Below are 24366 nucleotides of genomic sequence, written 5' to 3'. Positions count from 1 at the left end.
ATGGCTTCCATAAACAATACTCTACTGAGCATGCACTGCTCCAGCTCATAAATAACATCTCAACTGCCCTGGACGACAGAAAGTTTGCCCTTGGGGTCTTTCTAGATTTAAGCAAAGCTTTCGACACTGTCAATCATGAGATCTTAATCTCCAAATTGAACAGATATGGAGTAGAGGATACTGCCCTGAAATGGTTTGTCAATTATTTAAAGAACAGACAACAATACGTGTTTCTGAATGGATATTCTTCAATGAAATCCAGAATCCTACTCGGGGTTCCTCAGGGTTCGATTCTGGGTCCATCATTATTTTTAATTTACATCAATGATTTAGCCAAATCTTGTAAATATGTTCTTCCTGTACTTTTTGCCGATGATACTAATCTTAAAGCAACTCATACTGACTTCAATTACCTGATTGATTGTGTAAATGGTGAATTATCTATCTATCAAACTGGTTCCAACGTCATAAGTTAACTCTTAATGTAAAAAAAAATGCAACTTTATAATCTTCTGCAACATAAACAAGTCTTACTCCAAAGAGCAAGCTAAAATAGTAATTAATGGATCTGAAATCATACAAGTACAGTACATCAAATTCCTAGGAGTCATTGTCGATAAAAAATTAAAATGGTCAAATCACATCGACCTGGTTTGCAAAAGATCTATGAAAATGCTAGGTATAATGAGAAAGATCTATGAAGATGCTAGGTATAATGAGAAAGATCTATGAAGATGCTAGGTATAATGAGAAAGATCTATGAAGATGCTAGGTATAATGAGAAAGATCTATGAAAATGCCAGGTATAATGAGAAAGATCTATGAAAATGCCAGGTATAATGAGAAAGATCTATGAAGATGCAGGTATAATGAGAAAGATCTGTCCCTTGATCCATCCTTCAGCTCATTTAACTTTATATTATATTTTTTTGTTTCCTTTTATTAATTAATGCAATATAGTCTGGGCAGCCACATATCCCACATACCTCAACAAACTACTCATTATCCAGAAGAGGTTCTTAAGAATGATTTCTCACTCCAACAGATATGCACCATCTGCACCTCTCTTCAGAAAATACTCTGTTCTACCAATAGATCAATTGAATGTTTATCAAACATGCTTATTTTTGCACAGGTTTATTAACAGGAAACAAGATCTCCCCAGCACGTTCTTTATTTTCACATCAGACGTCCATTCTCACCACACAAGGCATAGCAACAACAATCTCTACATACCTCCCACCCGAACATCAAGTCACCAATTCAACATCTCCTATAGAGGCCCTAAGCTCTTGAGTGATTTAAGTTTACCTTTAAAATCTATTTCTTCTTATTTAGTTTTTAAAAAGCAATTAAAATATTATTTACTTTGGTCCAGTGTTTAAGCATTAGCCTTTCATTATCTGTTGTACCTTATCTTTCTTTTCATTTACAAAGTCTATTTGTTAGCCGTTACTTTGCTTATTATTTGTACTCCTATTGATAGGGGTGGAACTCATGTACAAGCCCATTGGGCTTCGTTCCCTCCTTGCACCGTTGTAAGATGTGCTAAATTAATAAACTCTAAACTCTAAGACAATGCAATTACAAAATACAGTGCAAATACAAGATACAGTGTAACAGACCAAAACACCTGGGCAGGAATCATGGCGCCTGCATAGAGTAGCCTAGTATAGAAGATAAAATTGATTGGGGATTTTTTTTTCCCCCAATCAATTTTATCTTCTATACTACTCTGTGCAGGCGCCATGATTTCTTCCCTACCTCTTCAAAGATATGTGTACTAATCTAAAATTGACTTAATTAAAACTTTTTATATTAAAGTCGCACAGAAACTGACGTTTGAGATCATCTAACTTCCGTAGTTTGACGTATTTCTGATGCAAACAAGCTATGAGGGTGGGACATGCGTTTAGAGGAATTTGATTGGAACATTGAAAAGTGGACGGGTTTTAAGAACTTTAGACAGATTCGATAGAAGGATAGCATTGATTGACGGGTGGATGTCGTGAGATTATTCGCCTAAAATCTAAGGTAGCCTACCTGGTGTCGTCATTGCAAGTGACCTATCGTTTTCCAGGAAGTAAGAAATTATATAGCCTACTTTGATATAAGATTACAACAAAAGTAGAATTTTTGAACACTATGACCAATTATGTGAACCAAAATGGGACAGAATGGATTTGAATTTGGACATTTTCCTGCGACCCCATTTTCATATCAGACGATCCCAAGTGGGTTCGCGAGTTTGAGAACCACTGGAGCGTCCTCTGATATACACACGCACACTACATGTCCCAGAGGTCATACACGCCAAACTACATGTCCCAGAGGTCTGAGCGCAACCATATACATGCATGGCTCATCCATGTTGTGTAAGGAAGGACACACGAGTCAGCTCCCCATTCAAGTAACCCACCCAACAACTTGCTAGCTGTAAGTTGCATCTATGTGCAGGTCAACTTCCTAACTTGTGTGATCCATGTTGATGTCTTGCATGCATGCTCATGCATGTTGTTTGACTAGTATGAAACGTTTTAGCTATGATAACGATACGTGCTCATTTTAGCTATCATAGCTAGCTAGTTCGAACTATCCGACTATCTGCGCGCTCTGCATGTCACACACCTAACGTATAGTTTGATCGTTAGCTAATTCATCGACTTCATATCTTGCTAGCGCATACCTTATCTACCTGATTGATCGTTTACAAGTGGTGTTGAGTAACGTTGACTACACATAGCTCCCACTGCCGGCATAGCGAGCTAGCAAGCTACAGTAGGCTACCTGCCGTTAGCTAACGCTGCTGTTCTGCTGGTCTAATCGGCACCTACCTATGTTTTCATTCACTGATAGACAGCTGAGAGAAGATATCACACTGTGACTAAAGCAAGTCGTGGTCGTGCGAAGCCACGCCTCACTCGTACTCCCATCAAAATGTTGACATGAAGTAGCTAGCTTTTAGCGTAGCTGGCTAATGTGTTAGCTGTTGTTTTTCAGCCCCAATATGTCATCCTTATCTGTTACCAACGCTGACCCTGCTCCCGCAATTGAAGCCACAGAGGAGAAGAAACCACTGAAAGCCTGTTGTGCTTGCCCTGAAACGAAGAAAGTCAGGGATGCATGGTAAGCATTTGGTTGCTTACTAGCTAGCGAATTTGCGAACATCTGTCGATCAAAGATTTATCAATCTGTCTGTGCATATGCCAAGACTTGTGTATTTTCTTTACTTTGCAGCATCATTGAAAAGGGAGAGGAGAACTGTGCAGATCTCATCGAGGCTCACAAAGATTGTATGAGGGCGCTTGGATTTAACATTTAATTGTCACATAATGGATTGAGTGGTTGGTGAGTGTCTTATAACATCTGCTCGTAAACGACCTATCCGTTTCCAGCTATGAACTATTGAGTTTTGACATTAATCGGAACGGAATAATTCTAGCAATATTACTCTGGTTGTCCACGATGCAAGCCAAGACCAACTAGCATGCACATCCCCAGATATGTTTGCATGTGCTAGAATAGGCCTTTCTCTGTTTGAGCACATCCACAATAAACAGAACATATGTGAGCCTTCGCGAGCTTCTGTTGGGCCCTGAAACGTACCGCAGCCCTCATGCCTGAGTGCTTTGCTTGTATGCGGCAGTTCAGCTGACATGATGATGCTATGGCTGCAGTGCAGACCTGCCCTCTACATGTTTAGCAATGTCCTCTGTGGGGGTATTTGAGAATGAAACTGAATTGTTCACCCAACTTTAAAGATAACTGATTAAATGGGTTGAGATTAATACCTCAGAATACATGTCTCAATAAATAAAAATGTTTAGGCCCTTACTACTAGTTCTTGCTAATTCCAGTGACCCTTTTCCAAAGAAACCTGGATATGAATACATGGTTCACTATTCTGTTGTGCATGGTGTGACTGTACCTTTACGAAGTTTGATTAGGCTAGATTTGTTTGTTGGAAAGGTTAGTGACTCTTTCTCTCTCTCTCATAGTGTGTCGTTGCTGGCCAGCGGTCTAGAAAGGGACCTTGGATATTCCTCCGGTGTTTTTATTTATACCTCAACGTGAAAGGAAGATTTAATCACTGTGAAAGAGTTTGTGATGTGGTGTTCTTTGGGCTGACATTGTGTCTTAATTCTATAAATTTGAGAAATTGTGTGAATATCTTGTTCCAGTGATTGGAATTAAATAAATATCCTATGCAATATGTCTTGCGTGTCTGTTATTAAGCAGAATTAGAATGAGTTTTTAACAGTTTCATACAGCCTCAGGTTTGAAGGTCCTTTCATGTTCTGCTTCCTGTTAGTGGCTGGCTTGTCACAGCTGCTCTCTCTGGTATGCACTTGGGCTTGAAATAACTCCTGCTGCAGACAACACTGCGTATCTGCATTCCTTCCTCAACGACGTGACACTTTTATTTGAAGTGACATGTAGCCTACCTTTGGAAAGCTATGAAGCTATCTTGCATACACAAACCTGGAAAGTTGTAAATTATTTGACCAGCAGAGGAAGTCCTTAGGCAAATAATGCCAATCAGAACAGTGCCCAATTTGAAATGATAGAATTTGAGTGCCTCACGTAAGGGCTGCCACTGTTTTATGCTGATTTAGCCTAAATGCTCATAGTTGTGTATGCTGGAGAGAAGAGTGACTTGATCCTCTCTCTGGCTCAGTGCCTTGTATGGTCACGACACCATGCCAGAGAGCCAAGCACCCTGACCTTTCCCACTCATCTGCCTCTACTGTTGGGACGGTCTGTGATGCTTTTACAGTTAAATAGGATATAAGGGGACGATGTTAGCATGGGTAGAAGAGATGTGTTTACATGGTCTATGTTGGACATAGACATTTCAAAATGTCTTCAAGAGAACTACTGTACTTTAGGCTGCTCATGTGGATGTTGTGTCCTCTACTATGCGTTCTTACAGTTATATTATATTTTGTGTTTATGTTTTGTATTTAAATGAAAGTCTTTTTCTGACAAAACATTTATTCCACTCGAGAGACCTCACCAACTTTTGGATGAAGTTCCATTCCCAGGACTTGAGAGGTGTGCGCACACTATAGCGCTCCCAAAACCATGCATGTGTACATTCATCCTGCATCTCAATATCAGAAGCAGCATGCTCAACGCCACTTGCACATCCTGACCCCTATTCCAGTGATGCATGGACTAGCCCTCTCTTGAGTGCTACTGCTTGGTGGTCCATGGCATGTGAAATACAGGGGAGGAGGGCATTTCTGAAACCTGAACTGTGCTGTTATTCTACCTCTTTCAGTGCATCTAAATACACATGGGCACAGCACCTCTCTTGGCACTAGACTGTCATGGGCTAGTATAGTTTGGCAGAAGGCAGGATTCCTGACTGTGATTCAGTCAGAGCCATTCTGTATCACTTACTATCACCCCCACGCTTCTCTCTCCCTCTCTCTCTCCCTCTCTCTCTCTCCCTCTCTCTCTCTCCACCAGTGTTATGTTAAGTAGCTGGTCTGCTTTCTGTCCATGACGCCCCTCCTTGGGTTTCAATTCCAAACATGGTTGTCCTTCTAGGGGTCTGTCCTCTCCCCCTCTCTCCAACTCTCCCTCTGCGTGGCCAACTGTTTGCTCTCCAGAGCAAACACACATGGGTGAGAGAAACGGACAGAAAAGCAAGACACAGACACAGCGAAACCGGGGGAAAGACCGGCGAGAGGGAGGAGTGAGGGAGAGACGTGAGGGAGAGACACCATGTGAGAGGACACCTGTCTTCTGGTGGGAAAACTGAAGAAAGATGTGAGATCCTCCGTTCAGAGTTTTCAACTACACACACTGTAAGACGGCAACGGGGAACAAAACTTTTTTTTAAATTTAACTGTCAATCTTATTAGTAGGCTTCGCTTTCTTTTTTACAAGCTTAGTCCTGTAACAATTGTTTTTAGTTTGGGGACAGTAATCTTCTTCCATCAGAATACTTTAGTCTTTATAGATTATATAAAGGTATATTATATTTTTTCAACTTGCTGAACAGTTTCAAAACACTGCTGTATTGAGACTAGCCAACATGAGTGCAGACAACTCCAGTGTGTTTGAAAGCGTGCTCTACGGTCACCTGCCCTGCGAAGGCTGGACCAACAACACAGAGGGCGCCTTCTACCACCTGGGCAACACCATCCTGTTCCTGGGCTACATGGGTGGCAGCGGGCCATATGGCGCCCTGTTCATATTCTGCTTCCTGGTGCCGTCCTACCTGTGTCTGACCCTGTGGGGCTGGCTGAGCATGTGTGGCCTGGACGTGTTCACCTGGAACCTGCTGCTGCTCCTGGCCTGCCTGGCCCAGATCTGCCACCTCAGCTACCGCCTGCACCGCCACGGCCTGCCCAGCGACCAGCTTTCCGCCCTCTACTCCGCCGTCTACCTGCCCCTGGACGTGCCCGTGCAGGTGTTCAAGGAGATGGCGGGAGCCTGCGAGAACAAGGTGCTGGCGCTGGGGCCGGAGGAGACCTACGCCGTGGAGGGGAAGACCCCGATCGACCGGCTCTCCTTCCTGCTGTCGGGGAGGTGAGACACTGAACCACTGCTCAGTTAGCAGCTCCTCAACAGGCCTCTCTGCAACTCTGTAACCGTAGTGATGCTGTACCTGAGAGTGGGGTTAAAGGTCAGCAAGGTGCTGCCGCCTCCTCTCAGATTATCACTAATAACAATTCATTTAGAATCCCTGTTGGCTTTGGGTTGTATTTCAAGCCCCCACCAAGAGTACGGCTATCACGGTTTCTGTGAAGAGTTCTAGCTGCATGTCCAGGGATTTCTGGACAGCTTGTTTTTCCTCCATTGCCTCAGACCAGAGGTTGTGAAACAGTAGATGTCGTGTCGCTGTTGCTCACTTGTGCAGCTGCTCTCATGAGAAGCAGTGTTTATGTCATTATATTCATTGCTTCCTTGGGATTGTGTATCAGCACAGTAAACTGCTCCTCTGTCTCTCCTAAAATTAAATTTGATTATGATGCTGAGAGCTCTCTGTGTTCAAGCAGAATTAAGCCTAACACCAGCTAACTAGCTCACCCTGCTTAGACTGTTTAAGCTATCATGACATTGCTATGCAGTGTGTTGGCAGTGTTATCAGTTACCCATTGTTCATTTTCAGTTTTAGGACTTTGGAATGTAGTCGTTGAAATGCAAATGAAGTTGTGTAAACTGTGATGAATTTGTGATATTTTATTGACATTTCCTGCTAACTTGTTCCCATGTTTTAGGTTGGCCTTGCAAAGTGACGTTTAACTCTCTCCAACGTGTCACCATCTCTTATCAACTCTCTCCTCTCCTCTCTCCTGTCCCTCTCTCCTCTCCCTCTCTCCTGTCCCTCTCTCCTCTCCTCTCTCCTGTCCCTCTCTCCTCTCCCTCTCTCCTGTCCCTCTCTCCTGTCCTCTCTCCTCTCTCCTGTCCCTCTCTCCTGTCCTCTCTCCTGTCCCTCTCTCCTCTCTCCTGTCCTCTCTCCTGTCCTCTCTTCTGTCCCTCTCTCCTGTCCCTCTCTCCCTCTCTCCTGTCCCTCTCTCCCCGCCCTGTCGTCTCTTCTCCTGGTCTGATAGGATCCGTGTGTCTCTGGAGGGTCAGTTCCTCCACTACATCTTCCCCCACCAGTTCCTGGACTCTCCTGAGTGGGAATCCCTCCGGCCCAACGAGGAAGGGAACTTCCAGGTACCGTGGACACACGCTTAACGCTGCTGAACACGCTTAACCTTCTCTGTGTCTTCTTCTCTGTTCACCAGCCCTGTGGTTGTCTGGGCATCCCCAGCCTCAGCCTGTAGAAGTCAGGTTTCCTTTCTCTGGGTCTGAAGTGACCCGTAGAACACGCCCATAAGACGCTGTTACATCATATACATTTTATGTGCTTTCGACCATCAATTTGCACCCATCGGTCTCAACAGTCTCATCTGACCTTTGACCTGCTCTCTGACCCCCAGGTGACTCTGACGGCGGAGACGGAGTGCCGCTACATCTCGTGGCGCCGGCGCCGGCTGTACATGCTGCTGTCCCGGGAGCGCTACATCGCCCGCCTCTTCTCCGTCATGCTGGGCAGCGACATCGCCGACAAGCTCTACTCCCTCAACGACAAACTCTTTGCTAAATGTGGCGTGCGCCTGGACATCCGCCTGCCCAGCCTCTACCACGTCCTGGCCCCCTCCCCCCCGGGCAGCGAGGGAGGCAGCGGGGCTGGAGGAGCCAGTGTCAGGGACCAGGGGGCCCTAGGGAGTCCGGGGGAGCACCAGGCCCTGAGAGTGGAGGAGGAGGACCCAGCCCCTGCCTACCAGAGGTCAGCCCCTCCCCAGCTCCAGCCCCCCCAGACCCCCCCGGGCCAGCGGGCCCCCCCCCGCCAGCCCTGGCCCTCAGACATAGAGATGCCCTCTGGTGAGGACTCCACCAGCCTGGTCCTGGAGGATTTTGCTGATATGACGGGATCCTTAATGGATTATGGGAGTGAGAGGGATTATTTGAGGTAGAATGCAGGGTGCTGGAGCTAACACACTGGGCCACTACTTAAGCTAGGTAAGTACACCTGCATGCTTCCAGAGGGGGTGGGGTGTGTGGTTTGGTTGGGCTTGCTGTGTCCACAGTCTCACTAACCCAGGCACACCCCTGGCATGTCCCTGGCATGTCCCTGCCTTAAAGAACGACAGTACAGAACTACAAGAGTACAGTAGAGTATATTATTGTTATTTTTTGGGGGTGCTGGACTCTATCCCATTGATTTCGTACACATGCTATGCAATGCATGCTCTTTGACTTTAGAGAATTAAAGAAGGCAAATTTAGAAGTCAGAACATTACATTTAGAAATGCCTTTATTTTGTAAAGTGAAGTTTGCATCTCCAACCGGAGTTGTCCCACCTTGCTAGGCCACCCAGCAACTAGAGAGGTCTCAGGATAATTCATTCAGATTTCTCTCTTTGGGTGAATGAAGCCTCCAGAGCCTGGGTCCTGCTGGTCTAGTCCTGGTATTAGAGCCTGGGTCCTGCTGGTCTAGTCCTGGTATTAGAGCCTGGGTCCTGCTGGTCTAGTCCTGGTATTAGAGCCTGGGTCCTGCTGGTCTAGTCCTGGTATTAGAGCCTGGGTCCTCCTGGTCTAGTCTTGGTATTAGAGCCTGGGTTCTGCTGGTCTAGTCCTGGTATTAGAGCCTGGGTCCTGCTAGTCTAGTCCTGGTATTAGAGCCTGGGTCCTGCTAGTCTAGTCCTGGTATTAGAGCCTGGGTCCTGCTGGTCTAGTCCTGGTATTAGAGCCTGGGTACTGCTGGTCTAGTCCTGGTATTAGAGCCTGGATCCTGCTGGTCTAGTCCTGGTATTAGAGCCTATTCCTGCTCCTCTAGCAGCGCAGGACTGTGAGGAAGTTGTTCAGCTTGGTTAGAATCTATTCCCACTGGGATCGGAAGCTTTTACAGATAAAAGAGACTAAACAGACCGACCATGGCGGTTTATTTAGGTGTCAAGCAGATGAACTCTACATTTATGAGGATGTGGGAGCTGAGAGAGAGCAGGGAGAGAGAGAACAGAGGGGAGAGAGAGCAGAGGGGAGAGAGAGAGCAGAGGGGAGGGGAGAGAGAGCGGAGGGGAGAGAGAGAGAGCAGAGAGGAGAGAGAGAGCAGAGGGGAGAGAGAGAGAGCAGAGGGGAGAGCAGAGGGGAGAGAGAGCAGCGGGGAGGGGAGAGAGAGCAGAGGGGAGAGAGAGAGCAGAGCGCGGGGGAGGGGCTTGTGGCACGGCAGCTGCGTGAGTGTCTGATGAGGATTAGAGGTTGGAAACTTGGACCGTGCCGTCCATCCACATGCCCCTCCCCACCTCCTGTCCCCTCCTACCTTCCTTCCCCAAAAGCATCCCTCAGCCAATCAGGGGTGGAGGATCATATTTCTGTTTGTATGGGGTGGGGGGGTGGGGGGGGCTGTGCTATTGCTGTAGTGGCAGCTGACCTTCAGATCCAGGCTCCAGCTAGCAGAGGAATGGCCGTGGTGAACAGAGATGTGGGTCAAGTGAAAGCAGAGCTGGGAGAGGCCAGGCAGGGCAGAGCGTTCTCTCAGGGGTCAGAGGTGAGTGGTGCACGTCTGGAGGCCGGGAGCCTGATGGCTAGTTGTTCTTACAGAGGAGGAATTCCTGCCCTCTGGTTTATTGGGAAGGCAAATGAAGGAAGATAAGAAGAGGAAGGAGTCAACGTGAAAGTGGTTGAAAGGTTGGGGATTTGAACCTATGCAGTAGACATGTGTCAAAGACAGGAGGCAATACAAACCTTGTTCCAAAGGCTGTGCTTTGTGACTGGGTTCCTTAGAAAGAAGGGTTGGTCTTGGTCCAATACAATTTGTGTGGGGCTGAAATTCAGGGAGTTGAGATACCATAACACTAGAAGTCTTCACTTTACTTTTAGGAATGTTGTGTGTTCCCATTGAAAGATGTCTCTGATGTTTCAGCAGGAGGTGAACCCCCTGGGAATCTACCACTACGACACCAGAGAGGCAGAGCTCCACTGGCCCCTACAGACACCCCCAAGCTGTGAGAATGGTCTCTCCTGGATTTCACACAGAACCACTGTCTTGGTTGGAATTACAGTTGGCCCACCCATAACACACACACACACACACACCTTCCACCTACACCCCCCTTTCTCACCCGACCTCTTTCCCTCTGATGTGGTTCATGTGATATGTGGGAGGGTGAGCCCGGGCACTCTGAATAGTCCTATTAGTACAGGTCACTGAAATTAGTGTTCTTTATTTCACTCACTCATCAAATTTACTGGGAATACTAGGGGTAGATTGAATTAGATATGGTTAGATAATTCCACACTTAATTGAACAGTTGGTTAGAAATTGGTTAGGGCATGATTATCTTATTGTTTTATGAAAAATGCAGTATTGGGTGTTAACAAGATTGTTGGCAGGTATGCCAGAGACTGGGATTCACTGCCCAGCATGGCCTTTCTCTTTATCAATGTTCTCAAAACATGATTCCTAATTTATCAGAAGACACTCACTGCTGAATTTTGTCTTTGTGCTTGACACATTTGTACCACATTGTGAATTTAGACACCAGCCAGCAAACAATGCAACTATATACTGTGACTAGAGTGTGCTTTTGTTTTTGAGGATTTCAAGAGATTTGGACAATGTGATAGAAATGTATTTTCATGGGGCCAATATTTCTCTATCAAGCTCTTGATGAAAATGCATTGTGGTTTGTTCCATGAGTTCCCTCTGCCAGGATGACTGTTCTCTGTTCTTGGAGAGATTCAGGAGGATGTTGACAGAAAATCACGTCATATTACTCATTTATTGCTAAGTTCTGAAATGACAGTGTACAGCAGCACCAATGCTATAAGTGAGAAAATACAAGAAATGCAATGTCTAGTACGTGACGTGTGGTCCATCATTTATACTCTATTTGAATGACAGTGGTTGTAAAGCTAAGCTAGAGCATGGTAAATAAAGTGTCTATGTATTTACGATGATGTGTGTGTGTGTGTGTGTGTTAGTGAGTGAGTGAGTGAGTGAGTGACAATGTGTGTGAGAACGTGTGTGAGAACGTGTGTGTGTAGACGTGTATGTGAGAAGGTGTGTGTGTGTACGTATGATGACAAGCATGATATTCCTAAAAAAGCTTTCCCTCCATCTTCTGTCTGGTCTCTGGAGGAGAGTGTCCAGCATGTTACAAATCAATGTGAAGGGTGTGAGACCGCAGGACTGGGACACAGAGAGAGAGAGAGAGGTTCAGTCATTCCAACACACTTGCACAAAGTCATGGGACCATGGGGACGATCGTCCGATGTTGAAGTCTTTCACGCACAGTGGCTCCTTCCTCCTGAAATGGAAACAAAACAAAATACCAGTCATTTCATTTTGTTGTTGTTAGCATGTATGTGAACTGTAGATGGAAGGCCGGTCCAGACCTGAGGTAGGGGAACTCTGATACGCAGACGGACAGACCTGAGGTAGGGGAACTCTGATATGCAGACGGATACGAAGTGGATGTCTCCCTGTCTGAGGTAACGGAACCCTGTGTTCTTCAGCTGTATAGAGTGAATCTCACACAGGGGGACTGCATGGGCCATCACCCTCCTGTACACGGTCTCCTGTGTCTGACTAACACACACACACACACACACACACACACACACAATATGCCTGTTACGAGAAGGATAAATCCATTGTCTGCCTGGCTATGGTTGCAGTATGAATATGAAAAGGCTACTGTGTTTTAGGTTTCAGTTTATACCTACAATCTGAGTCTCTGCTCTGTCCCGGGAAGTCCCAGAGTCCTCAGCGCCACCTCCACCTCGGCACTCTTATCCAGAGGAGAGACCTCTAACTCCACCAGGATGTGGTGTGCTGGGGGCAAGCAAAGAATGCAAACGTTATGGTCGTCACCATACGCCGAGTATGGCCTTGGCCTGATGAGTCAACATAGTGGAGGTGATAGTCACTGTAGATAACGCAGACTGTTTGAGGTGGGGGGGGGGGAATAAAGAACAACAGTCGTCACCATTATACACAGAGTATGGCTAGTAAGGTCCCCCACAGGGTGGTAGGGACCAGACGCACTCACCACAGAAAGGTGGTGCAGAGGTTGTGAGGAGGAAAAGCTTTTGTTCTCGAGGAGGAGAGACCGTAATGCCGCTGTTCTCTGATAACCCTGGAAACACATGTCAGAGCACAAAACCTCACTCATGCAGCACGTCCCGAAGCCCACGGCAGATCAAACGACTGGCAGCACATTAACTCCATCACTCAGCTGCTATCGCAGTGCGGTTGTGATAGAGAGTCGCCGGACCAGACGTGACACAAGCACAACGGACTCCCTGGTTTAATCTCAGCTGTGATGCTACTGCAGGCAGCTGACCGCCAGACTCCAGGGAATGTGCTGTTGAGTAGCATGTCTTCATATACACACACAACTGACAACTGGCTGAATAGGAATATGGTCCTCCTTACATTTTGTACCTACATTAGAGAACATTGTCAAATGTGGGATGTCATGTTTGTTGAGAAATCATGAAGTGTACCAATTCGTGGACAGGTGCCATTAAGGACACCCTGGCAGTCCAAACAGTGCCCGGACAGGAAGTCCTCGTAGCTGGAGCAGGGGATGCCGGTCAGAGGACAGGAACTGTTCAGGACGCTTATGTAGACATGGATCGCCCTCATGTGGTCACATATCACATAGCCGTACACTGGGAAGTAGACAAGAACTGACAACAAACGAATATTCTCAGGTAGCCAGTATCTTGCTAAATAAGTAAAGTAACTAACATTTAACTCATCTATTTATTACAACAGCATGTGTGCATCAACAACAAACCCTACAGGGTGAGGTTCGAGACGCGGCCTGCAGAATGCGCGTAACTTTCTTACTTGATGGAAACCTGGAGCGCGCGCACCCTGCTTGGTCCTTCCCGCCGTTCAAGAAGAAGTCAACATGTCCAACAGGGATGGAGATACCGAAGTCTTAAGGAAAACATCAGCAAACATGAATGACATAGTGAGGAGTTGAAAAACGTAGGTATAAGTCGTCAGTAGCCTATATTTGTGTTCACATGTTGGTTCATGATTCAAACAAGGAAGGCTTCGCCACCTAGCTAAATTTGATAGATCAACCAAGGTAAGCTACCTTCAATGTGGAAAAATAAGGGACACCTTGTATTGCCAGCGGCCCCATGCCCAGGGGACACAAATCAAGCGGAGGTCTGGAGGTTCTGCCCCATGATGAGCCTATGAGTGTCAGACACGTAATTTCCTGCATTCGCACCCGATATAGCATGAATCAGCCTGTTTATTCGAGAAAAATCAGGCTGATTTCCGAAACTGGACCCAGGAGTTAGCAACTCGGATGGCGCTGAGTGGAGGCTCGCAAGCGAGCAGGGGAATTGCTCAATGCTCGCTGCACGCACGCCTCTGCATGAATCGAGATATGTCCACCTTCTGACCTGCTAGCAGGTCAACAGGCGCCCTCTTGTGCGATTCTAATCGGCTAATTTATGTTGACTTTTCTCGAATAAATCGGCTGATTCATGCTGTGTCGGGTGGGAGAAGAGGTGGTGGCTATGGCTAATACCCTCTCGTAGCTAGCTAGCCTAGCTAACATTCAGTTAGCCTAGCCACCTGTTGGCTGTTCAGCTAACCTAACATAGTGGCTGTTGCGATTAGCTAGCTGGCTATCTTATTCCAGCAGCCTATTATCTCCCCTATTCTAGCAGCGTTCGGTTCATCACTCATTTGAGGAGGCAATTTGGCGTTGTATGCCTCCACAGCTTGCTTGCAAATGCGTGATCAGAGTAATCTAGTGCTAAGAAGCAAGTATACACTCCGCCTTGTGCCTCTTTATAATCAGAATCAGAATTTGTTTATTGCCATGCCGTTTTTCAACATACTATAGTCCGGGAAATTACATGGTAACGAACATGTGATTTATCCCTTTAGTAGGTACCAGTAAGAACCAGAAAGTATGAATATTTAGGCTGCAAGTAATTTCCATGAAATTATATGTTAACGATGGGGATTTATACTGTAAAACAGGGCATACACTATTATTCTAGGGCTGTATTATAAAGCCTTACCTGTTTTTGCAAGGGTCTGATGGGTAATATATAGCTAACTTTTTTATGTTTGTTGACCTGGTTATACTTTTTATTTAATTTTCGCCTAACATAATGTTAATCTTATGTTGTGCATTAGGTGCCCTTTTTTTCTTTTCACCCCTGCCCTTCAAACAGGCCGAGTCCGCCACTGCTTCTGTTTTGAGGAGTGGTAAATGCAAAATTGACTGCACTTATATAGCGCTTTTATCCAAAGCTCTTTACAATGAAGGCCTCTCATTCACCGCGTACGTTCCGCCCGACTCTGTGGGAGCCTTAACACCTCAGTGAATTTCTTGTCTTTGAAATTGAGAGTTTAACATGTTTTTTGAATGATTTTTCAAGGTTCCCACCCACATCCATTGTATGACCAAAACGGTGGTAGAGCAATTATCAGACTTTCTCAAAAGTGCTAGTTTTGTCAACATTTTGATGTGAACCATTGTATATGATCATAAGTAAACTTAAAACAGGGCTAAACATGATTTTTCCCTTTACTACTCCTAAATATAAAGTAAGTTATTTGAGTGATGGGAGTGTTTAGTCTCACTGTCTGAGTCTGTATGGATGGCTTCCACAAACTGAGCATCGGAGGGGTCCAGGCGGTCAGAGCTGTCCGCGCCCTTGAACATGGGTCCGGCAGGATCCAGGCCTAGGAAGAGACACACAGGGGAGGGCAGAATAGTGAGACATGACGTCTACAGTGCTGTATCGTACCTGTGCACATTTTATATGCAAACTCTCAAATTCACAATGCAGAGTGGCACAGCGAGGATCATACTATGAACCGCTTTTGAACTGTAAATGTCAACAAAATAGATCTTTGTGCTAAAACAGAATACACTGTGTGCATTGTGTGTGGTGTGGGGAGCACGTCCCTCTTTTCACAGTTTCAGAGTGTCCCTCAATGTGCTGTTGTCATTTTTTGGCGCTCTCTCTGGCTCGCTTTGAAAGGGTCATTCACACAGATTGGCAGAAATGAGAGGATGTAAATGACTTGTGAACTGGAGACCTTCATGGTCCAGTGCAGTCCATCCCCTAACCCTAGCCCCAGCCCTAACCCTAACCCCAGTTGTACAGACACACACATCCCTGTGAAACCTAATCAGGGCTAAAAGCGTACCAGCTCTGCGAAATAGTTGGACTCAACAGTTATGCCAGCAGATTATGAGATTTGTTTGTTATTACCATGCATACTTTGAATTGTGCCTGGTCATGTCCACCATGCAATGCACCACAACATTGAACTCACCTGTTATTCTCCCCAGTTTGCCCTCAAACAGGGTCCCTACAAATCCGGCCACGTGTGCCCCGAGACTAACCCCAATGAAGTGAAAGTCCTCCAGTTTGCATCCATGATTCTGTGAAACAGACATCAGAAACACTTTACTGCACCTTCCATGCATCCTCAGCGATGGCTGAGAGCGAGGAGCCTGTCTGGAGCTGATGTGTGAATCTGAGCTTTATGAGGGGTCAGTCGGGCCCCCACCTGCAGCTGGTTGATGAGGACCGAGATTTGAACAGCCACCTCCTTGTAGTTCTGCACCACCAAGTTGTAGGCGAAGGAGGCGCCGTAGACCCAGTCCACCAGCACCACGTTGGCCTCCTCCGCCCGCAGCAGGGCCTGGGCCAGAACCTTCACCCAGGACGGCTTCTTACCCAGAGCCCTGCAGGGCCAGTCAAGCACATACAGTAAAGAAGACAGAAGGGAAGACATTGCTCAATATTCTCAACACATGGTCGGGTGTGAATGGATCACTGTGTCCCTCCCTGCCCCTCACTCCCCCCACACCTGTATCCATGAATGATGATCTTAGTGGGGAGAGAGGAGTCGAAGAGAGACTGCTGCAGTGTGTTATTCAGGGACTCGTAGCTGAAGATGGCGGCACAGTCGAGGTTCTTGCGCGTGAGGAGCAGGTACTGCACCTGCAGCTTGGTGCCTTGTCGGTACTCGCGCCAGGTGGTGTTATTTAGGTCAGCGCAGTCTGCCTTGCTGTCCTCGTCTTCCCCTGCCATTCAAAAAAGATACCGTTCATCTCTGATATCCTACCAGTCACAGCCTTTGTCAGCAGTAATGACTATTAGAGAAATTCCTGTGATGCACAAGGATTCTGTTGTCACATAACTAAAGTAGTTATGTTTTACATGACAGTCCTAGCTGGTATATTTCTCTACTAACATTTACTGTCACTAATCGGAATTCAGCTCAGTTCAAAACGTCTTCACACTAACCCCTGTAGCTATTTAATGAAATCATATGCTCTAAAAGGAAATTGCAGACCCTCAAAAAACACTGTGCCTCTTAACATACTGCATTCATATTCATAGATGGAAGTGCAAATACATTAGAGAATGAATGTCAAATACATTAGAGAATGAATGTCAATCTGTGAAAGATTTCAGAACATACAGACATGTTCCTAATAACTTGCCTACTACCACAGATGTGAAGCAGAGTGCTGTAAAGCTGAGAAGAGTTGCTGTTTTCATGATCCAGGGCATTCTCTCCAAACAACCAAGTGATGAACAGTGACTTGGTGATCCGCAGCTTTCTTGCTCCCAGACGCTTCTTCTCTCGCTGTGGCTTTGGTGCAGTTGAAGGGTCAACAGTGAGATTCTGATCCCAGTTCCGTAGTGCACTATGCTACCGCGCTATCCAGTCCTGCATTGTGAAATGGTAGCATAAGCGGGGTAGCAATCCACTTAATATAATTACGTTTAAAGAGGTTATTTCACAATGTCTGGCACTGAAATTGTTACAACATCTTATTAGTGGTGGGGGCTACTGTAGGAGTATTTTCCTTCCCTGCTGTCTTGTAAATGTGAAACTAAACCATGTCTTATTTCAGCACACCCACACAATGTTGTGGCTTCAGTCACCCGTTGGTGTGTTTGTGGGTCAAATGAGTCTTTGCTTCTTACTGGCTGTGCACCCATGACATCACTGGTAGCCTACTCAATGGCTGTTTGTTTAAATGCTGGACACTGGCCTTGCTGTTTGTTTAAATGCTGGACTCTGGCCTTGCTGTTTGCTGACCTTAGGCGGGTGAGGGGATGCACACAGGCCCTGTCTGGTATCTGTCTGGTAGGGGTGGGTCCGAATACAGATACGTTATTCAGAAAGGCACAGATCAGGCCTTGGAAACAGATATTTTTAAACGAAACTACATGTACATAAAAGAAAGAAGACCGATATTTACCAGCAAGTCCACTGAAGTAGCTACAATAGCTGAATCCCAATCTGAGTGCGCAAACCACCCTTGCGGCCTGAGGCCTGAGCACTTAATTGACGTCAGCTGGAAGGGCCAGAGGGTGCAGGGCCGTGAATTAAATGGGACAGCACTTCCAGCGGCGTGCCAACGATTCCCAAGCCAGTTTAGCTCAATGCCCTTCCCACTTCGTTTTCATTGGCTGCCGCGTCCCTCCGACGCAGAGGCTGCTCTGACGCGCTCCTCAGCTCTCCGCTCGGCTCTGCAAATGGACCGATTGACGTCTGTTTTGATTTAATAATAATTAAAAAATTGTGTTGGGTGGGATATGTTTGCAGCATGTGGATTTCAAGATGAATGTGATATCTGCAAATGTCATCATTTATGTGTGATGCACTCGGATCATGACTCGGATGCACTCAAGCACTGTGTCACATGAGACGCGGTGGGCTGTGGGTATTTTCTGCTCCTACGTCTGCAAAATTGTGGACTTTCGGTAAGTGCGGTTGAAGTTCGCAAAATGGCGGCAGTGGCGCACTTGTGGACCTAGTAATTCCGTTTTGGGACTACCCTGAGCCCTTGTGGACTTAGCGGGAACACGCATGTAAGGCCACAAGGCCGCAAGTGCTCTGCACTTTCGCCTAAGTGCGCGATTTGGGATTCAGCTAATCTTCCAATCCACTCTGCTCCACGCACGTTTGTTATCAACCCCCCCATCACTACAATGAGTGAGTGGGGATTGTGGGAAATGTGGTTCTTAAAGTTTTTAAGTGCCAATTTTATCACGACCAGAGGGGCTGCCAAAGTGCCGAGTTATCTAATGTAGCTTTAACAGATCATTCTCACAGGCTTATTTTCTAAAAATGGATGCCACTAACTTACTCACCCTACTTTACATGTGCAGTAAGACTCCACAATTTTGTCCTGATGAATTTCAATCTGGAGTTTGTGAGGTGTCTGTGTCTTCTGCATAGATTGCCAACACTTATGCCGCGTTCCAGATAGGATTTTGAGCTCGTAAGTTACGACTTCAAGTCACGACTCACGACTTCATAGCGTTCCAGGCAAACTCTGAGTGCGTGGCATTCTGGATAAATGTAAACAAGCCGATATAGTAAAAGCTTGAGATTTGGCACATTGTCAGAGCTGGCAAGCTAAACATTGTATGCCTAATTTCGCTATGCTAAGAAATTGTACGTTACATTTTATTTATTGACATCATCGACTTTTCGCCGTTTGCATGGTCACGTTCAGGTTTACCTTAATGTTAGCTAGCTAGCACTAGCTATCTCTTGTCAACATATCTGGGCATCATTACATACACATAGCAGGTTGTAGTGCATAATCGTATTATTATTTTGATTACAACGTACAAATTTACTTTACGTTGCCCTAAAGTTATCTTTGTCGCCATACCCATGGGAGCTGCCATCTTGCTTAGAGGGCTGTGTGACGTCAGAGAGCGCAACTGGGAGTACATCGATCTGTACGAGTTCACGGGTGGGAAGTTACGGGTTTGACTGCCATTCCAGAGCATTTTCACGTGTAGGAGGTAGGAAAAACACGAGTTATGGGTTGCCTGGAACGCGCCATAAGCATCAACTCGTATGTTGTCACCTGCTCCATCTGAAATCCAAATCTCATGGATATATCCTTGTGTAAAATAGTTCAGGCCTTTCTGTAAAACTTTCTTAGACAAAGTAGTGGCATTTGGAAAATGGAATACAGCAATATTGTCAGGAATCTGTGAGAAAATCATCAGGTATGAGCTGTTCAGAGGACATTTTATTTGCTTTACTTGCTCCAAAGCTTGTGGGGCATAGCAACAGTAACTAGGAACTTGCCGCTTGAATAGGAAAGGTCTATTGCAAGGGACTTCCTGAAACATTTTGATAAGTGCCATCTTGCCGAAATCGACCGCTTTTGACATGCGCAGTTGTGCTTTTCTCAGACCCCGCCGCGTTCATGAACAGTTTGCACCATGCAATTATTATTTGCATCATTTTTTTATTACTTAACAATGCTATTGTAGGGACATTCAATACAGCGGGGAGAGCGGTGAACACGCATTAAAAATCCACATGAACGTGTAAACTTCGTGGACGCGGCCGGGTCAACAAATCACATGGTTAAAACATGAGAAAAGCACAACTGCGCATGCCTGTGACGCGAGAAAACACAACTGCGCATGTCAAAAGGGATGTTGAACGTGGAAATATATTTCAGAACTAATTATATGGCAATATTAAATCAATTGAATGCGTTGAATGCTCAAAAAGTGCATTGCCAATTAATATTACATTATTAGAAAATCCGATTTAATGCAACCTCCGGTATAAACCACGCCCACCGGTTTCTATCTGAATACAGATAATTGTGTTGATTGAGCAGATACAGATAATGACGTCTCGTTGCATCCCCACTGTCTGGTATAGGCTACTGGTGAGCAGGGGATTGATAGACTTGCTGTTGATGCTTATAGAACATGTCTGGCCTTCACCTGACCCACAGCTATAGAGCTGATGGTGTTGGGAGTTTGTCCAGGCTAAGGGATTAGGAGTTATTATCTCTAGTCCTAAAACCAGTGTCTGTCATGCAACTTGTAATGAGTTTTCTTGTTTTTTGTTTTTTTTTACCTCTAGAGATATACATGTAGTGAAGAATATAGGTAAAAGTCCACAGAGTCTTAAAGTCAATGTAATGCTTGTTTGTGTGTTTTTGTGCTCATGTAAACAGTCTGGAATGTGCAGTGGAAGGGATAGAAGGAGACAGCTGATGCTGCTGCGGCCGTTCAGGGTAGTGGGTGTCAAGAGGTCACACTTAGGCCACAGGGGGGGCCTCTCCTCTGGGGTATTAATGACATCTCTATGGGACACTATAAACAGACACAACCTAGACTGACAACCAATGGTGATTAAGATATCATGTTAGGGTGACAGGCGACACATCTGTATGGTCACTCCACCAATCTACAATCCTCAACGCAGAGAGGAAAAACGCCAAAGGCCAACAGTAGGTCCAGAGCATTGTTGGGTCTGATCAGCAAGACAGTGTCTATTGCAATGCTTTGCTCATGATTTAGATGTTTATTTCAATAAAACACAGATGTCACATGGAAACATTAGAGTCGATGAGAAACGTGTTTCACACATCTGTGGTACTGTGTAAAGCTACTTCACATTCCTTTAATATACAGCCTGGTCCCTCGGTCATGCTGTACATTACACAGTAACAGGAGTTAGATTCTAACAAAGTTGACTGGTGATGAACAAGGAAAGTCTTACTGGGAATTATTTGGCCTTGATTTTTGCCTTCTCCTTGGGCAACTGGGAGGCCAGCCAATCAGTGGTGCGCTTGCGTGCCTCCTCCCAGCCGAATCTGGGGGTATAGCCCAGGTCCCTCTGTGCCTTGCAGTAGGAGAAGCTGAAGGGGGTGTTGAGCATGGTGAGCAGCTGGCGGTTGAGGGGTGGGACAAAGTGCTTGAAGGGGCGGAGCAGCAGCTGCAGCATCTCCATGAGGAAGCAGAGCAGGTAGAGGAGCGACAGCGGCAGGGTGGGCTTCTCCTGAATACCGAACCCCAGCGATGACATCACGGTGTGGTTGAAGTCAGAGTAGCTGACCGGGGGCGTGTCATCTGAGACGAAGTACACGTTCCCACCAATGGCGGCTCTCCTGCGGGGGTCTCTGAGGCCACGGGCAGCATGGAGGTGGCAGAGAGCAGCGTTCCCCACGTACACAGGATTCACTCTGGCCTCTGGACGGGAGGCTCGATACAACACCCCCCCGTTCCTGATCCCGTTGGTCATGTGACCCAGGAGGAACTGGCAGCCCTCCCCGTAGATGTACATGGGCCTGAGGGCGCAGGTCGCCAGTCGGCCGCCGTTCTGGAGCACCTCGCCCTGGGCGTGCAGGGTTGCCTGCTCAGCCTCCTTCTTGGTCCTGCTGTAGGGGAACTTCAGGGAGGGTGTGTAGGGTGTGTCCTCGTTACCATTGATGATGGGATCCCCTCTGGGATTGGGCCCCGCCACCTCGATGCTGCTGGTGTAGATGAAGGACACCACATTCTCTTGGATGCATGTTTCCAGAAGGAGCTTTGTCCCTGGGAAAATGCATGATTCAGGTACTGTATACTTCTGAAAAATCCATTACTAACAATCTAAAATATTTTTTCTAGAAGAAAAATATAACAGGTTTCGAACACTTACTAAGTTACTATAAAGTCTTCTTCCTTGATGAAGACATGCCAAAGATCAGTCAGTGTTAAACCACCTTAATAAAAGCTTTTTAGTTGTCCTTGAATAGAGCTGCCTTGGATTGGTGTCAACCTGCCTGGCCATAAGTTATAAGCACAAGGACATTCACTATATGCTCACATGACTGCCATACCTTTGACGTTGACCCCATGGAGCTCGCTGTAATCCACAGCCCCAAGGACATCGATGATGGCGGCAGTGTGGAACACTGTGGAAGCCCCCCGACAGGCTCTTCTCAGGACACCGCTGTCCCTGATGTCCCCCTCAAACACACCCACCTTGGTCTCACCTCGGCAGTCTAACAGAGACATCACACCACCGGCCAGCAACATGTTCACATTCTTTGATTCACAATGTTCGATCTTTTAATGGCTGGTTTTCTGTCGTCAGCCACCACCAACCTCATGTGGCCCCATTTTCAGACCCTATCACATAAATTGATATTTTGTCAGCACGGAATAGACAGGGTGAGCATGCTCTGAAAAATATCTACTAACCTTCCAAAGCCTGTATGAGTTGTGGCGGAACATGTTTATCCAGCAGGCGTATCTCTGCCAGCTTCTCCTCCTCCAGCAGCAGGCGCACCAGCCTCTCCCCCAGGAAGCCACCGGCTCCCGTCACCACACACACCTCCCCTCCCAGAGACATGCTCCACCCTGAACCTGCTCCTCTCAGGAACACTCTGCTCCACCCTGGAGAGCCTGCTGGAAGACGAGGGCGGTCCACTGAGCAGCGTGCTGGAAGACGAGGGCGGTCCACTGAGCAGCGTGCTGGAAGACGAGGGCGTCCACTGAGCAGCCTGCTGGAAGACCAGGGTTGTCCACAGAGGAGAGTGCTGGAAGACTGGAGTAAATCTTCAACACCACAGTGGGAAGTTATACATGCTGGGTAGAGTGTGAGACTGGGCAGGCAGGTTTTATACCCACGCACAGCAAGGCCGTTTACAGATAACGCCAAGGAAACTAGTCTAGGAGGAGTCAAGGTGACGCCTACCAGATAGAAATGTGCCTCTTTACACCGTGCTATGCTAGCAGTGGTGTTGCACAACTTACTTAGTATATTTGGAATGGTGACAGTATGGGCACAGACACAGTATTTCAGAGGATGATCTCTGTATAGGTTGAACATAAAGGAAAAGACCAACTGAACATTCCACACCAAATTATAATGCTCCAACAGACAAACTAGACTCCAAATCATTAACTCATAATATCTAACCAAAATCCAACCAGGTATACATTACATCCCAGCAGCTTTAAGGCTACATTAGACATAATCATCGCAATACAACAATCACTACTGTAGGTCATTAACACCCAAAGGAAATACTGAGAATGTTCAGTGAGGCCGTTCAGGCTGCATACCAAACCTAAACTGACAGCTGGCCTGTTGCAAGCTGAGGATGTCTAGTAGCTGACTGATTGGGTGATCAGCCCTGTGGCCACAGCATCCTCATGTCCCCATAGGGGGGGTTCTTCAGGTGCTGGTCCCCCTGGGGTGGGGGGGGGTTCTTCAGGTGCTAGTCCAGAACTGGGCCATGGCACCTCTCAGCAGCCCCATGGAATCTGTGGCATAGGAGATGTTGCCCCAGCCCATGAGGAGCATGTTTGGGGAGATGGGTCTGGTCAGAGGAAGTGTGTCCCAGATGGTCTCTCCCTTGTGAGAGGGATACCCCGCCCTCTGATACTTTGGAGTGTGTGTGTGGGGGGGGGGGCTTCTTTCTGGGCCAGCTGATGGAAAACTGTGTGTAATGTAATGTTTGTGTGTGCTGTGTGTGTGTGCTGTGTGTGTGTGTGTGTGCTGTGTGTGTGTGCTGTGTGTGTGTGTGCTGTATGTGTGTGTGTGTGTGCTGTATGTGTGTGTGTGCTGTGTGTGCAGGGTGATATGTGAGTGCGGTTCATACTATATACAGAATGCTGAAAGATGCTGTGTAAAAACTATGATGTGAATATTGCGGTATTGCGCTTGTCCTGCCCCAGCTGCTCAGCTCCTGGTGCTGTTTGTAATCCTTGGCCTGGCAAGGCCTCTTCAGGGCCAGCGAGGGCTTATCTGCCGGCTGAGGCCAAGGATGTAGCTTTCAGCATTGCTTTAATAATCTCACTAGCGCTCTTCTTACATAGTGGAGGCTGACTTGTGTGTGTTTCTAGTTAAACCTTTGAATTGCAGGTTCAAGAGCTACTTATACACATACTGTATATATTACTTTCAATCAAGTAAACTGTATACTGATAAAGTGTAATGTACAAAATAAAATTATCAGAAACTCAAGTGTGAAAATGCAAAAGGTATTATTATAATTTTAATTTTTTTTAAAGATGG

General features: G+C 46.4%; 4 protein-coding genes across 5 annotated transcripts; 2 read left to right on the top strand and 2 right to left on the bottom strand.

Annotated features, from left to right (window-relative positions):
- The first annotated feature begins 2352 nt into the window (after window positions 1–2352).
- Window positions 2353–4215, top strand: cox17 (cytochrome c oxidase copper chaperone COX17). Its single transcript, XM_084459962.1, has 4 exons — window positions 2353–2436; window positions 3001–3126; window positions 3238–3348; window positions 3999–4215. The coding sequence occupies exons 2-3, from the start codon at window positions 3008–3010 to the stop codon at window positions 3320–3322; spliced, it is 204 nt and encodes a 67-aa protein (XP_084316088.1). The 5' UTR covers window positions 2353–2436; window positions 3001–3007; the 3' UTR covers window positions 3323–3348; window positions 3999–4215.
- A 1831-nt stretch (window positions 4216–6046) lies between these two features.
- On the top strand, window positions 6047–10691 carry popdc2 (popeye domain cAMP effector 2; the record flags this gene model as incomplete). The annotated part of the gene is made up of 4 exons (XM_084459886.1): window positions 6047–6543; window positions 7569–7677; window positions 7944–8526; window positions 10432–10691. The coding sequence occupies 3 exons, from the start codon at window positions 6047–6049 to the stop codon at window positions 8478–8480; spliced, it is 1143 nt and encodes a 380-aa protein (XP_084316012.1). The 3' UTR covers window positions 8481–8526; window positions 10432–10691.
- A 562-nt stretch (window positions 10692–11253) lies between these two features.
- On the bottom strand, window positions 11254–17453 carry pla1a (phospholipase A1 member A). 2 transcript variants are annotated; one of them, XM_084459867.1, is made up of 11 exons: window positions 17018–17453; window positions 16378–16594; window positions 16075–16252; window positions 15838–15946; window positions 15136–15237; window positions 13366–13458; window positions 13017–13202; window positions 12560–12646; window positions 12234–12342; window positions 11941–12096; window positions 11254–11815 (listed from the first exon to the last, which is right to left on the bottom strand). In XM_084459867.1, exons 1-11 carry the CDS (start codon window positions 17085–17087, stop codon window positions 11725–11727), a joined length of 1398 nt encoding a protein of 465 aa, XP_084315993.1. In that variant the 5' UTR covers window positions 17088–17453; the 3' UTR covers window positions 11254–11724. The 2 variants fall into 2 exon arrangements, with proteins under 2 accessions (XP_084315993.1, XP_084315994.1); XM_084459868.1 differs by having other exon boundaries at window positions 13017–13184.
- A 3631-nt stretch (window positions 17454–21084) lies between these two features.
- Window positions 21085–22695, bottom strand: hsd3b1 (hydroxy-delta-5-steroid dehydrogenase, 3 beta- and steroid delta-isomerase 1; the record flags this gene model as incomplete). Its single annotated transcript, XM_084459909.1, has 3 exons — window positions 21085–21893; window positions 22181–22345; window positions 22545–22695. 3 exons carry the CDS (start codon window positions 22693–22695, stop codon window positions 21085–21087), a joined length of 1125 nt encoding a protein of 374 aa, XP_084316035.1.
- Between the last annotated feature and the right edge of the window lie 1671 nt (window positions 22696–24366).

This window comes from Borostomias antarcticus (genome assembly GCF_949987555.1).
Source record: "Borostomias antarcticus genome assembly, chromosome: 2".
Classification (NCBI taxonomy): Eukaryota; Metazoa; Chordata; class Actinopteri; order Stomiiformes; family Stomiidae; genus Borostomias; species Borostomias antarcticus.
This window is presented reverse-complemented; position numbering and strand designations above follow the sequence as displayed.